Source organism: Mytilus edulis, chromosome 1 (genome assembly GCF_963676685.1).
Source record: "Mytilus edulis chromosome 1, xbMytEdul2.2, whole genome shotgun sequence".
NCBI classification, from domain to species: Eukaryota; Metazoa; Mollusca; class Bivalvia; order Mytilida; family Mytilidae; genus Mytilus; species Mytilus edulis.
In genome coordinates this window covers 78860418-78875485 of record NC_092344.1, presented here as the reverse complement: position 1 = coordinate 78875485, position 15068 = coordinate 78860418, and the positions used below count along the sequence as shown (strand labels likewise).

General features: G+C 33.8%; 1 protein-coding gene across 3 annotated transcripts in view; it reads right to left on the bottom strand.

Annotated features, from left to right (window-relative positions):
- Positions 1 to 15068, bottom strand: part of LOC139490835 (prostaglandin reductase 1-like) — a 38804-nt gene that overhangs the window by 2797 nt on the left and 20939 nt on the right. The window contains exons 2-6 of one of the 3 annotated variants that reach the window (XM_071277918.1): positions 13332 to 13377; positions 4510 to 4569; positions 3577 to 3738; positions 3047 to 3164; positions 117 to 269 (exon numbers count right to left, since the gene is read on the bottom strand). The exons of the other annotated variants lie outside the window; for them this stretch is intronic. Coding sequence (XP_071134019.1) covers positions 117 to 269; positions 3047 to 3164; positions 3577 to 3738; positions 4510 to 4569; positions 13332 to 13377 — 539 coding nt within the window. The remainder of the gene's footprint in view (positions 1 to 116; positions 270 to 3046; positions 3165 to 3576; positions 3739 to 4509; positions 4570 to 13331; positions 13378 to 15068) is intronic. 3 annotated transcript variants of the gene reach the window in all.

The window sequence follows — 15068 nt, the reverse complement described above, 5'->3', positions numbered from 1 at the left end:
ATATACAACAAACAAAGAGGTTATTTGTTTCATGTTTTCCGTTTCGGATCTTTTTTAATTTTTATTTTTTTTATTATCTAGGTTTATAGTTTTCTTCAACCTAAAACGTATCTTACGTTATCAAAGTAACAGTCGACACCTTCTGGTGCGGCTTCCTTCAGTGCATCGTCAATGTTAACCTTCTTATAGTTATAAACACAATCAAATCCTAAACTTTTTATCCATTTGCATTTTTCTTCGTCTCCTGCAAATCCTATAACTTTACAACCCTGTAAAACAAAACAAGAAAAAATTAACAATGGGGATGTCCCGCAAACTGACAGAAAATTGAACAAGAGGCTCTAAAAAGCCTGTGTCGCTCACCTTGGTCTATGTACATATTAAACAAAGGACACAGATGGATTCATGACAAAATTGTGTTTTGGTGATGGTGATGTGTTTGTAGATCTTACTTTTACTGAACATTCTTGCTACTTACAATTTTCTCTATCTATATAGACTTGGCCCTTAAGATACAGAGGAAAATATTTGGTAAAAATTTACAAATATTTACCAAATAAAAATTGTTAAAAATTGAATATTGTGGTCATGTTGACTTTTTATTAGATCTTACTTTGCTGAACATTATTGCTGTTTAAATTTTATCTCTATCTATAATAGTATTCAAGATAATAACCAAAAACCGAAAAATTCTTTAAATATTACCAATTGGAGGGAAGCAACACAACAACCAGTCGTCCAATTCAACTGAAAATTTCAGGGCAGATAGATATTGACTTGATAAACAAATTAACCCCTGTCAGATTTGCTCTAAATGCGTTGGTTTCAGAGTTATAAGCCAACATCTACATTTTACCCCTATGTTCTATTTTTAGCCATGGTGGCCATCTTGAAAGGTTGGCTGGGTCACCGCACGCATTTTTAAAACAAAATACCCTAATAATGATTGTGAATACATTTGGTTAAATTTGACCCAGTAGTTTCAAAGGAGAATATTTTTGTAAAAAAATACCAAAATTTACGAAAAATTGGTAAAAAAATATTATAAAGGGCAATAACTCCTTAAGGGGTCAACTGACCATTTTGGTCATATTGACTTATTTGTAGATTTTACTTTGCTGAACATTATTGCTGTTTACAGTTTATCTCTATCTATAATAATATTCAAGATAATAACCCAAAAAAGGCAAAATTTTCTTAAAATTACCAATTCAGGGGCAGCAATCCAACAACCGGTTGTCCGATTCATCTGAAAATTTCAGGGCAGATAGATCTTGACCTGATTAACAATTTTACCCCCATGTCAGATTTTCTCTAAATGCTTTGGTTTCAGAGTTATAAGCCAAAATCTACATTTTACCCCTATGTTCAATTTTTAACCATGGCGGCCATCTTGGTTGGTTGGCCTGGTCATCAGACACATTTTACTAACTAGATACCCCAATGATAATTGTGACCAAGTTTGGTTAAAATTGGCCCAGTAGTTTCAGAGAAGATTTTTGTAAAAGTTAACGACGACGGACGACGGACGCCAAGTGATTAGAAACGCTCACTTGGTCCTTTGGGCCAGGTGAGCTAAAAAAAAATATCTATAAAACAGACATTTGGCAAGCCAAGGATATTTCATTTTAGAGAAAAGACAACATTGGGTCTTAGCCATTGGGCAATTTGACATCCGAACCTTCTGTCGGCATTGATGGCAAGAAAGAATATTTTACAATAACATCGTTGTGATTTTTTCTAAGACGAATGCCTGTGGCTTTACCCTACCGCATTTTTGTGTGTATGAAGTTAGTTTATATTAAAAATGTCTTTGTATGTGCCTGTCCCAAGTCAGGAGCCTGTAATTCAGTGGTTGCCGTTTGTTTATGTGTTACATATTTGTTTTTCGTTCATTTTTTTTTACGTAAATAAGGCCGTTGGTTTTCTCGTTTGAATTGTTTTACATTGTCTTATCGGGGCCTTTTATAGCTGACCATGCGGTAGGGCTTTGCTCATTGTTGAAGACCGTACGGTGACCTATAGTTGTTAACGTCTGTGTCATTTTGGTCTTTTGTGGATAGTTGTCTCATTGGCAATCATACCACATCTTCTTTTTTTATATATACTTGCTAGTTGTTGATTCTCTTTGTGCATCTGTTCTGTTGGATTAGTTATCTTGATGGTTGGTCTGCTGCAGTTTCCAATATATTTTTATAATACTGTTATTATCCTTATATATTTAGTATAGCATTCTCACAAAGACCGCTGCAGTTTTAGGTATAATTCAAAATTAACAGCAATGTCATAGACAGACCAGAACAAGTCGATTTTTCAGAGCATGTAGATAAACATGTTCTTACAAAAATAAGAACATGTGGTATAAGTGCTAATGAGACAACTCTCCGGCAGACATCAAATGACATAGATGTGAATCATGTGATCATATATAGGTTACCGTACGGCCTTCAACAATGAGCAAATCACATACAGTATAGTCAGCTATAAAAGACATCAAAATGACAAATGTAAAACAAGTCAAACGAGAAAATTAGCAGCTTGATTTATGTAAAATACAATGAACGAAAGACAAATGTGATGGATGGCAATAGACAACCACTGATAAACAGGCTCTGTCGTGGGATAGGCATATACAGAATGTTACGGGGTTAAACATGTTAGCGGTTGCCCAATCCTTCTCTTAACCTATTGTATAACAGTATAACAAATGAACAAACTATGAAAATCAGTTGAAAAGGGCTAAACTTATCAAATCGATACAACATCCGTTTGGTATCTTTCAGCTCTCTTTTAGTAATTTATCTGTAATTTATAGGGGAAATATGCGACTGAATGACTTGTAAATTGAGTTTACCTTAATTTTAGCTATTTATCCTACCAAACTACCAACAGCCCCAGCTGCCCCACTGACAACTTACCTTAATTTTAGCTATTTGTCCTACCAAACTACCAACAGCGCCAGCTGCCCCACTGACAACTTACCTTAATTTTAGCTATTTGTCCTACCAAACTACCAACAGCACCAGCTGCCCCACTGTCAACTTACCTTAATTTTAGCTATTTGTCCTACCAAACTACCAACAGCACCAGCTGCCCCATTGACAACAACTACTTCACCTTCTTTAGGACTGCATATCTCCAGGAAACCGAAAAATGCAGTCATCCTGCGAAAATATTTGTTAACATATTATTCAATGTTCCATTACTTTTATTTATTTGGCAATTCTATATAGTACAAAGTGTTTTGAGCAGAAATATTGAAAATATTCTTATATTCAATACTTGAAAATAAAAGTGACAAAAACATATTGTTGGTATTAACGTCCTTGTGTATGTTATTTTGGGTTGAAAACCCTTCAATATTCAATAGTTTGTACTTGTATAAATGTCTGGTATCGACGAAGACCAATGACGAGAGTTCAGAAAAGTTTTAGTAATTTGTATTCAATACGACAATTTATTTTCGTAATTTTCAATCCGGAAATACGGTGTATGTCCTTATTAAAATGTTCAAAAAATGCAGTAATCCTACACTACAACACATGCTTAACAATCAGAAAATGATGTCCATCTTACCCGGGCATGCCCATTACACCAAGAGCTGTGGACAATGATAAATCCCCAAGTTCAGGCATTCTACGGCAAGCTTCTGCTGACACAATGGTACGACTTCTCCATCCTGAGTAACTTCTTACTATTGTTCCAACTGGGTAGTCTTTGTTTTTACTTTCAATCACTCTATAAATGTCGTTTTATGATATTTTAGGAATTTTATTTTAAATTAAATTCAGAACTGTCTATTCGTTGATTATTTTATTTTTATATAATCACGAAGTACAGAAACGCATTTTTTTAAATCATTTAATAAATCATTTTTTTTTTTTAAATAATCACGAAGTAAAGAAACGCAGATTTCAAACATTTCTTGTACATGCAACAAAATTAAAAAAGAGTTTGTTTATAAAAAAAAATAATTTCAAATGAGACAGCTATTCACCAGACCAAAATTACATCGTAAACGGCTATATGTATAATTCGTTGTGACGGCTATATATGTATAAAATATTTATGACGACTATTTCTATAAACTCTTTGTGATGGCTATATATATGTGTATGAAATCTTTGTGACCGGTCTATGTATAAAAATTTTGTGACGGCTATGTGTATGAAATCTTTGTGGTTGCTTTATGCATAAAATCTTTGTGTCAGCTATATATGTATAAAATCTTTGTGACGACAATATGTATAAAATTATTGTGACGACAATATGTATAAAACTATTGTGACGGCTACATGTATAAATCTTAGTGACGGTTTTATGTTTATTTTTTTTTGTGATCGCTATATGTATAAAATATTTGTGATGGCTATATGTATAAACATTTTGTGACGGCTTTATGTATAAAATCTTAGGGACGGCTAAATATGTATAAAATTTGAGTATTGGCAGGACATTATTATTTTGTTCGGTGGGGGAGTTTAAATTGACCAACCTATATTTACTTACTTTGATATTTGTTCACCCATCATTGTATCTCCAACTTTTCCATTTGTTTCTAACCTTACTCTAAAATCAGAAATCATATTTTTACTCTTCTGTAGAATATATATATATATATATATATATATATACAACTCGTCTAAACATCAACCCAACAATGTTAGATCTGTAAATTTGCTTTCGCAAATTTTTGGTTCTTCCCTCGCCGGGATTCGAACCCATGCTACTGTGATATCGTGACACCAAATCGCCTGCACTGCAGTCGTCCCGCTAGACCACACGACCACCTGGGCTCTCATAAAAAGAGCTTTCGGTGGGCATGTGTTACCTTTCCACGTCAGTTTTAATCTAGCGGCGTACTACAGTACATGATATATAAGGCATGAAGATATATATATCAGTACATGATATATAAGGCATGAAGATATATATAAAATTTTGTGACGGCTATGTGTATGAAATCTTTGTGGTTGCTTTATGCATAAAATCTTTGTGTCAGCTATATATGTATAAAATCTTTGTGACGACAATATGTATAAAATTATTGTGACGACAATATGTATAAAACTATTGTGACGGCTACATGTATAAATCTTAGTGACGGTTTTATGTTTATTTTTTTTTGTGATCGCTATATGTATAAAATATTTGTGATGGCTATATGTATAAACATTTTGTGACGGCTTTATGTATAAAATCTTAGGGACGGCTAAATATGTAAGAGCCCAGGTGGTCGTGTGGTCTAGCGGGACGGCTGCAGTGCAGGCGATTTGGTGTCACGATATCACAGTAGCATGGGTTCGAATCCCGGCGAGGGAAGAACCAAAAATTTGCGAAAGCAAATTTACAGATCTAACAATGTTGGGTTGATGTTTAGACGAGTTGTATATATATATATATATATATATATATATACATACATAGCTTGTGAAGTTTTAAAAATACTAGTAGTACTCAAAACCTTTTAAAACTATCAGCTTTTATTTTGACAAAAAATTTCGACTAATTAGTAATTTGCAAATATTCCCCAAAAACTGTTAGACTTGCGATAATATATATCGCCAGTCATGTTATCATGGTTATTGGTAAATGCCAAACATGACGTGGCGAGTCGCAAAGAAACTATTTTTTCCCTTCATTCTGTTTTTTTTTGTGTGTGTGCCGAAGACTAGAAACACAAGTTATAACACACTTGTCACAAGTTATCCTCTGACGTTACAGAATAAAATAGAAGTTTGAAATTAAAATGCCTCTATAATTAAAGGAATGGCTAGTTTTTCAAACCATTGCAATTTTTAAAAGGGATTCAGGGACAATCGAAATCGCAAAGTCATGATATTCTTACATCTTAATTATCTAATTGGGTATTGAAATAGCGAAAGCATCGGTTTTCGAACAAATACAATAACTTTGACTTCTGCATGTATAATTTTGGAAAACATATATGTATTGAGCGTTGTTAAATTCGGTGAAAATGAAATTAATCAAACTCCAAGTCAATCTAATTAAAATATTGATCTCTGATTACGTTATACTAATCAGAGATCAATTATACTTTAATTAGATTGACTTAATTAAAATATTGATCTCTGATTACGTTATACTAATCAGAGATCAATATTTTAATTAGATTGACTCCCAGTTTATTTTATTTCATTTTCGGTCCATACATGTACCGGTTAACTTTCCGGCTCATATTTTCTGACTTCCAATTAATATATTATGCATGCATGGAAAACTAAAAAACTGAAAAGCATGTTTATCGGTCGTTTTAGAAGTACAGTTTCATCGATATATCATTATGTTTTAAGCGATATAGGGTGAACTGCAGGTTTCCTATAACAATAAATAGCTTAGTCTAGTTTTCAATATTTATATTTATTGCATCGGAAATGGAGGTTTTCAAGATAAAGGGTTTAAGCTTAACACATTGGATTGCAACCTCTCCCTTCTTTGTTTTCGCTTCCTTAAAGTGTATTAGTAGTAATAGGATGTGACGTAGTGGTAAACTCTACTGTTACAATGTAAACTAATATGTATTACTTTGTTCGTTCCACTTCCGCTAAACAGGAAAGAAGTATGTGTAAATGAAGTACATACATGTAGTTTACTTATCTGGTTTAGCTTAGTTATTATTATTATTCCTTTTCCTCTTCCGCCATTTTCACAAAATGGTCTGTTTCTAAACTCAATCTAATCTCTTTTGTTAAAAATATAGCCGGGCAAATATTTACATCACTATTCTTCAGGCTAGCCATATCCACGGCGGTATCAGAACTGTATATATCTCCAACTTAATTTTTAGTCTGATTATTGTATTAATCTTACTACAAAGTAATGACATTGAACAAAATCCTGGACCAAATTCATCAAGATACAGCTATCAAAATATTAAAATAGCTGGTATTAATGTTAATTCCTTACGTTATAAAATTGATTTAATTCATTCAGAACTAGGTGAATGTGATGTGATTTGTGTATCTGAAACAAAACTGAAAGCAAATGTTGGCAGTACTGATTTGGTAATGCCAAATTTTCATAATCCTGACTTATTCAGAAAAGACAGGTCAACTGACGGTGGAGGAGGAATTTTGATCTATGTAAGAGATAGTCTCCATTGTAAACGCCGTAGTGACTTAGAAATAGCTGAATTAGAATCAGTTTGTGTTGAAATTACAACACAAACTGGTAGATTCTTAGTTGTATGTTTTTATAGACCTCCAAATGCACCAGTCACATCACTAGACCATTTTGAAAATTTATTAGATAATGTAATAGATACTGATAAAAATGTAATATTGCTTGGTGACTTAAACATAGATTTACTAAAAGCAAGTCCGACTAGTAGGATATCAAGAATCTGTGAAAGATATGGCATAGAAAATGTTGTTAAGGAACCTACTCGAATAACCTCCTCAACTGCAACACTCTTAGACCCTATATATATAAATAATCTTAGTTTACTAAGAAATAGTATGGTACTACCAAGTTTTTGTAGCGACCACTCTCCAACACTTATTGAGATTAATTTTTCCCTTGCTAGACAAAAGGCTTATTCAAAAGTTGTTTATGACTATGAGAGTGGTGACTATGCATCAGCAAACATGTATTTACAAAAAAAAAACTGGAATGAATGCTTTAAAAATGTTCATGACATTAATAAGATAAATGGTCTAATTAACCAAGAAGTTCATCATGTCATGGACACATATATTCCAAAAAAAAAGTATTGGTTAGACCCAGGGACAAACCTTGGATCACAACCAGTATTAAAGTTAAAATGCGAAAGCGTAACCGTGCTTACAAAAAAGCTAAATCAAGAAATTTAATTTCAGACTGGAAAAAATTTAAAGAACTTAGAAATGAAGTGATTGATCTAGTAAGAGAAGCTAAACGTCAGTACCTGATTAACTTGCATAATTCCCTAGTCGATAAATCAATCCCCCCAGGGAAGTGGTGGAGAATAGCTAAGAGTGTTTGCAAATTTAAAAATAAAGAGAGTCAAAATTCTCCCATTAAGGTAAATGGAGAGATTCTCATTCACCCCATTGAGAAAGCCACAGCCATAAATGATTATTTTTGCTCAATATCAAAATTTGACACAGAACCTCAACTGCCTAATGTTCCACCTTTGGCACCCTATGAGCTGTCTGACATAGTGATAACAGAGCAGGATGTGATTGACCATTTCCAAATTTTAAATATTAACAAACCAGCTGGACCTGACAAGCTACCTCCAAAATTTCTTAAGGCAATTTTCCCATCACTGGTTACACCTTTAACATTCATATTTAATAAAAGCTTACAATCAGGAATAGTTCCCAGTGATTGGAAACTTGCAAATGTATCAGCTATCTACAAGGGTAAAGGAGATCAGGACAATGTTTCAAACTACAGACCTATCTCTGTTACTAATTGTTTTAGCAAAATATTGGAGAAAATTATTTTTAAGTATTTACATAACTATATACATGATCATGCAATATTAACTGACCAACAGTCAGGGTTCCGAAACAAGGACTCTACTATAAATCAGTTACTTTTATTATATGATGAGATTGTAAAAAATCTTGACAAAGGGAAAGATGTCAGATTTATTTTTTGCGATGTGTCAAAGGCATTTGATCGTGTATGGCACATGGGACTTCTATATAAGTTAAGAAAATATGGAATAAAGGGTAATTTGCTTAACTGGTTCAAAAGTTATCTTTCTGATAGACAACAAAGGGTTGGAGTAAATGGGTTTTTTTCTAACTGGAATACTGTCAAGGCAGGAGTCCCTCAAGGGTCCATCTTGGGCCCTTTTCTGTTTTTATTGTTTGTGAATGACATAGTAGATGTGGTTACAAACAAAATAAAACTGTTTGCAGATGATACTTGTCTATATTGTGTTGTACATGACGAGAGATCAGCAGCTGAATCCCTGGGGCAAGATCTAGAATCATTAGACCAATGGGCAGGAGAATGGGGTGTAACCTTCAATGCAGACAAAACCAAATCTATGTACTTTACGAGAAAAAGTAATATTGATGTCACATCATTATGCATGAATGATGCACCTCTAGAAAATGTCTCAGAACATAAACATCTTGGTATAACCTTATCATCTAATGCCAAATGGTCTAGTCACATACAGGATATTTATTCAAAAGCTTGTAAACGTCTTAATATTATGAGATATTTAAAACATAAGATTGATAGACAGTCTCTGGAAAGACTTTATATTGCATTTATAAGGCCTATTTTAGAATATGGGAACATAATTTGGGATAACTGCACACAAGAAGAATCCGATCTAATTGAGTCTGTACAACAAGCTGCTGCCAGAATTGTAACTGGGCTTCGAAAGGGAACTCCTAGATGGAAATTATATAAGGAATTAGGTTGGGATTCCCTCCAAAATAGACGTCAGAAAAACAAATTATTGTTTCTTCATAAAACTATTTCTGGAGATATTCCTAGTTATATTGCTGCTGATATCTTGTCGTATACAAACACTAATGACCAGTATGGACTGAGGAAAAAAAGGGAATTTAAAACTCCTCAGTGTCGAACCACAGCCTATAAGAACAGTTTTATTCCACATACTCTTGAAAAGTGGAATTCACTTGATGGAGAAGTTAAAAATATTTTAAGCTTTACAGGATTTAAAAGAAAACTGAATGAGGACATAAGTCCTTGTCCTGTTTTCTTTTCCACTGGTTCACGTAAAGTTAATATAATCCACTGCCAATTAAGAAATGAGGCTAGTGATCTAAAACAACACCTTTTCTGTGATCATTTGTCAGACAGCTCTATATGTGCCTGTGGAGATCCAGTAGAAGATAATTTTCATTTCTTTTATGTTTGTCCATTTTACATTTATCAGAGATATGAGCTCTTTAGAAAAATAAGTAACTTTAATAATGTCAATCTTGATGTCCTACTACAGGGTTGCTCAGACTTTAATATTGATGAAAACACAGAGATATTTACATATGTACAACAATATATTCATGAAACTGGAAGATTTTTATAATATTTCATGTGATACTATACTGTTTAGAAATCAGCTTATAACCACAGTGTACCACTCTTTAGTCTTAATTAAAGACCAACCTAACTTTTAACACAAAAAACAACCAATTGTGTTTAGCATCTTTTTGCAAATAAATTTATATATATTTTATTTTATTTTTTTGTATTAGTAATTATATTTTCAAAAATCAAGAAATTAATAGTCATGTAATAAGATGGTACACTAAATTACTTATGTATTGCAAAAAAGGGCCAATCAATTCTTGTTATTCATATAAATAGAACAACTTTGTTGCAGTGAGTTTGTGAATTTGAGTAAAAAATCACTTAATGATCTACTTGATTCCTTACCAACACTTATTAATGTGGTATAAGATTCGACACCACCTTCAGTAGGTCTTGCTTTGACTTTGTTAACATAGTTATTTATATACATATACACAATAAAATACTTCAAGAAGTGGGGGAATTGCCTCCCCTGACTCACTGCAACAACGTATGATCTATTAACTTATCAGAAAATTATATACTATCATGCATGTTATTCAATCCATCTTGTATGGGAAAGGATTTGTATAGGCACTGCCTTTTGTCCAATCCCTTTGTTTAAATGTACATTTGATATTTGAACAATAAAATATTTTGAATTGAAATCCACGGCGGGTATGGTTGTCCTGCGAGAGAACGTTCTGTGCTGGTGGGTTTGTTTACATTGTATCAGAACGGCAATAAAACGACTGTTTTGTTGCTTAATTTTTCTCTGATGCGTCATAAGTATCATGCAAAGTATATTACAACAATATTATATTGCAAAAGTCGTGCAAGTTCGTTAAACGGAATTGTCCTGACGCTGTGCTGGTGATAAGAAAAACGGTCCTGGTTCTGTGGTCCTATGTCCTGGTTCTGTGCCTTTATATTTTAGTTAAAAGTGGCATATATTCAAGATCATTGATGCTGTACTGTTATTGACTAATTAACTGTTGTCAGCGTTCTTGAAATTGACATTGTTGTGAATCTGTTTACTATTATAATGAGAGAAAAAAATACCCCTATTTTCTATTTTTTTTTAAATTAACTGTAATCTTATTTATTGGCCTGTTAATGGAACCCTTCTTGCCTCCTTTTAAGATAAGAAAATATGTTTACGATTTCGGGATTACGATCATTTTGCAAGATGACCAAAATACGTTGTAATTCATACAATACTTATATAAAGTAGGTGATGTGGTATGTTTGTTGTCAATGGACAAATTTCCATAAGAAACCAAAGGAAGTATGTGTTAACAACCATACGTCATCGTACGACCTTCAACAATAACCCATAAAATAAAAATGTAAAAGTTTTTGCATAAAAATGGAGAGCAAAAATATAGAACAAAGGACTTTCTGAGCGTTTGAATCATATGTCTTTAGCAGCTTAAAACACATTTGTTTGTGAACAATTTTAAGTGCTGACTATAAGAATGACAATTGTATTGCGGGTTTGTTTGTTTCCGTGCGTCAGGTGCAACAGCATACGAACATCTAACATGCCTCGTCAGGGTGGAAGCTAAAAAGTCCACGAAAATTTGATTTAAAACCTTTATTCGTTCCAACAAAGTTATTGAGATTTTGTTGAGGATTTAACCATCTACGACAACAAGATTTTTTTTTTAGAATTTACAGTTCTTCTATTAATATATGCAAAGCAAACCATTGATAAAATTGCTTGCTATGATTGTTTGGATGTTTGTAAACGACAGGTAAGTAGTCTGTTTACTATATACTAGAATTTGTTTGGACAATAAACATTAACTTCAATTCCTGTCAGTTTGTATTTGTCCAATCAAATCCCAGTATGTATTGAAACTCCGCCTACCTATTGTTTGAAAACATCAAAGCAAACATACCAGGCAAGTCAATCAAAGTTTTTTTTTTGCATGCTTTTATAGAAGAGCTGTACAAAATAATGCAAAGAAGCGTTTAAGTCTTTCGCCAAAAAATACTATCAATTTCTTTTTGTCCTATGTAAACTTCCGTACCATTTCCTTCCATTTATGATCATTAAAAATTGAACTGTAAAATATTTCTTGGTACCTTCTTAATTCCTTTTTAAGTCTTATGTAAACATAATAATGACAATAACTGTTGTGAGCACAAGATTCACTGCACACTTTTAAAGTTCTGCTTCATCAAACATTAAAATGTGAACTTAAGTTTTAATATTTTTTTAATCGACAAGATTAGGATTTTTGTATATGAGAACATGGTTTATCTATTAGTTGAAAATGCGGCTTTGAACTAGCTTTCAGTATCTGCGAGCATTCGTTGTTCAATAATGTGTGTCTTTGTGTTATTATTTTATGTGATAAATTGTTGTGTTGGTACACCACTGTAACAATGAAGGAGGAAATGAGGAGGGTTGGTTGGGTGGAAGTGGGGAGGGTTTTGCGGAGCGCTAACAAACATGTATATGCGGCATGGGCTTTGATCATTGTTGAAGCATCAATGTAAGGGGCATTTAATATCTTAATAAAACTATTCTTATTTTAGATACTATATCATGATTGTTATCTGATATTGGACGACAGATGTTGCCCTTTTATGTAATTATGTAATACAAGTTACGATCATTTGAAAACACACATTAAACAGCCAAATGGATGCACAAGAGCTAAAATAGGAGTCATAGATCCTATTGACAACAATTAATTATCTGCCCAATTTTATTGATTTTGTAACATTTGTTTCAAATATTACCAACTTATCCGAAATCACCAGCACCGTATCAGGACCCACCAGCACAATGACAGGACCCGCCAGCACAGTATCAGGACATGAATAAATTTAGAAAATGCTAAATTTTAATAAATTGCAATGTTTTTTCACAAAATAGTTTTGTCGTGTGGATTGCGGTGTAGAAAGCAGACTCTATGAGCATTTTTGTTTTATTTTTTCAGTGCTAGATTTTCTGAAAATTAGCATTTTTGTGTTACGCTTACTGAAACAGTTTAGAGAGTCAACTTTTTAATGGTTTACATATGAACCCATAAGAAACAAAATTTGAAAAATCTCAACTGTTTTCTTTCATTTTTTTTGAGTGAAAACGTCAAAAATCATCATTTTCGTCTTTGTTTACATTTTTTCATTGATCACCAGCACCCGTCAGGACCGAATCACCAGCACAGAACGTTCTCTCGCAGGACAACCATACCCACCGTGATATCATAGTCCCAGTACATGTACTATTCATCCGGCTAGCGGGACGAATAATAATTTGTCATTAATCGAAAGCTGTAAAAGCCGTTTTCATCATAAAATAAAGAAAGTACCTCATATATGGATCAACAGTCAGATATACAGCCTCGATCAACATCTCTGAAATAAAATGTGAGATGTCATGAATATATAATTTTCATTATGACAATTTATTCATTTTTGGCCAGGTTCTTATTAAAGTAGGGCGATGTTGATCGCGCGGTCGCCCGCGCGAACGGTGGTTTCCGTTGGGTGGGTTAGAATTGTTTTTAGATGCAATCGAGTTATCTTACAGATTTTGATGAAAATCCAAAACCTCACTGAAAGATATATATATCAGTCATGCATAATGGTATATTATGGAATTGTTTAAGGAATTTCACCTCTTTAAATAGACTTGCGAACTAATTCATTTTTATCAAAGTTTACGAAAGATGGTTGTTTTCCTAGTTCCTGTACCAAGAGGCGTGCTATAGCTGCCCTTAAAGCCTCGGTCACACACCTTTCCGGATAGCACGAACGGACGCCTAACGGATGAAAATAAATGTTATCCGTTGGGAGTCCGTTGATGTACTGACCGAGTACAACGGACGTGTAACGAATGCCTAACGGCCACACACCGGATATGCAACGTACGAGAAACGAAAACGTACCGACAGAACGGATGTCGAACGTACATCCAACGGACGAGTACCGCATAAAACGGATACCTAACGGAAGCGTACCGACAGAACGTATGTCGAACGTACACCCAACGGACGAGTACCGCATAAAACGGACACCTAACGGAAGCGTACCGGATAAAACGGATGAACAAGATATACGGAAAAATTAAAGGCGACAATAATAATACATGTAAATTGCATTAATATTCAAAATGTTTCTGTGCAAATGGTTTTGGTTTGTTCTTCAAAATGCCGCCAATGGACAATGTCTGGCCTGAATAAGAGCTGCTTGATTGTGAAGACGTGCCCTTACTTTAAGACTGATTATGAATAATTAAAATTTATGAACCTTAAGAAATCTGACATACCGATAATTGTCATTTCTGACGCGAAATTTTCAATTGGCATTTATCCGTTTCAGATCCGTTCATCATCCGTTTTATCCGTTATACGTCTGGTAGAAGTCCGTTTCTCATTCGTTGAACATTCGTTTTATCCGTTAAACGTCCGATAGAAGTCCGTTGGTGAAATTATCTTTCAGATCTCCAACGGATGTATAACGGACACGTAATGGATACAAAACGGACACCAAACGGACGAGTACGGTACAAAACGGACGCCTAACGGACGTTCAACAGACATTTTATCCATTGGACGTCCGTTCAAAGTTTTGAACATGCTCAAAATTTGCCACCGGACAGAACGGACGTCGACGGATAAAACGTACGCTTAACGGACATGCAACGGATATGGACGGACGTCTAACGGATTAGAACGGACGTTTAACGGATATGAACGGATTGAAAAAAAGTTATCCGTCAGGCGTCCGTTCGAGCTATCCGGTAAGGTGTGACCGAGGCTTTATGCAATATTGTATACTAGTTTGCATCTATATTGAAGTAAAGTTAAACAGAATGAAATACATATGAGATATTTGTAACCAAAAAGGAATTAAATGGGGACAGCAAAGCATGTGAGTCTAATAATGGCAGTATCTAAAAAAAATGTAACCGTTATATGTATAACATCATGGACACCCTTTTATGGTTATTTCTAAAATACTTGTCTTAATTTTCATTTATAATCAAGTGATGATTTTAATTTAGAGAAGCGAACCCTTTATAGTACATGTAGTAGACAAAGCAA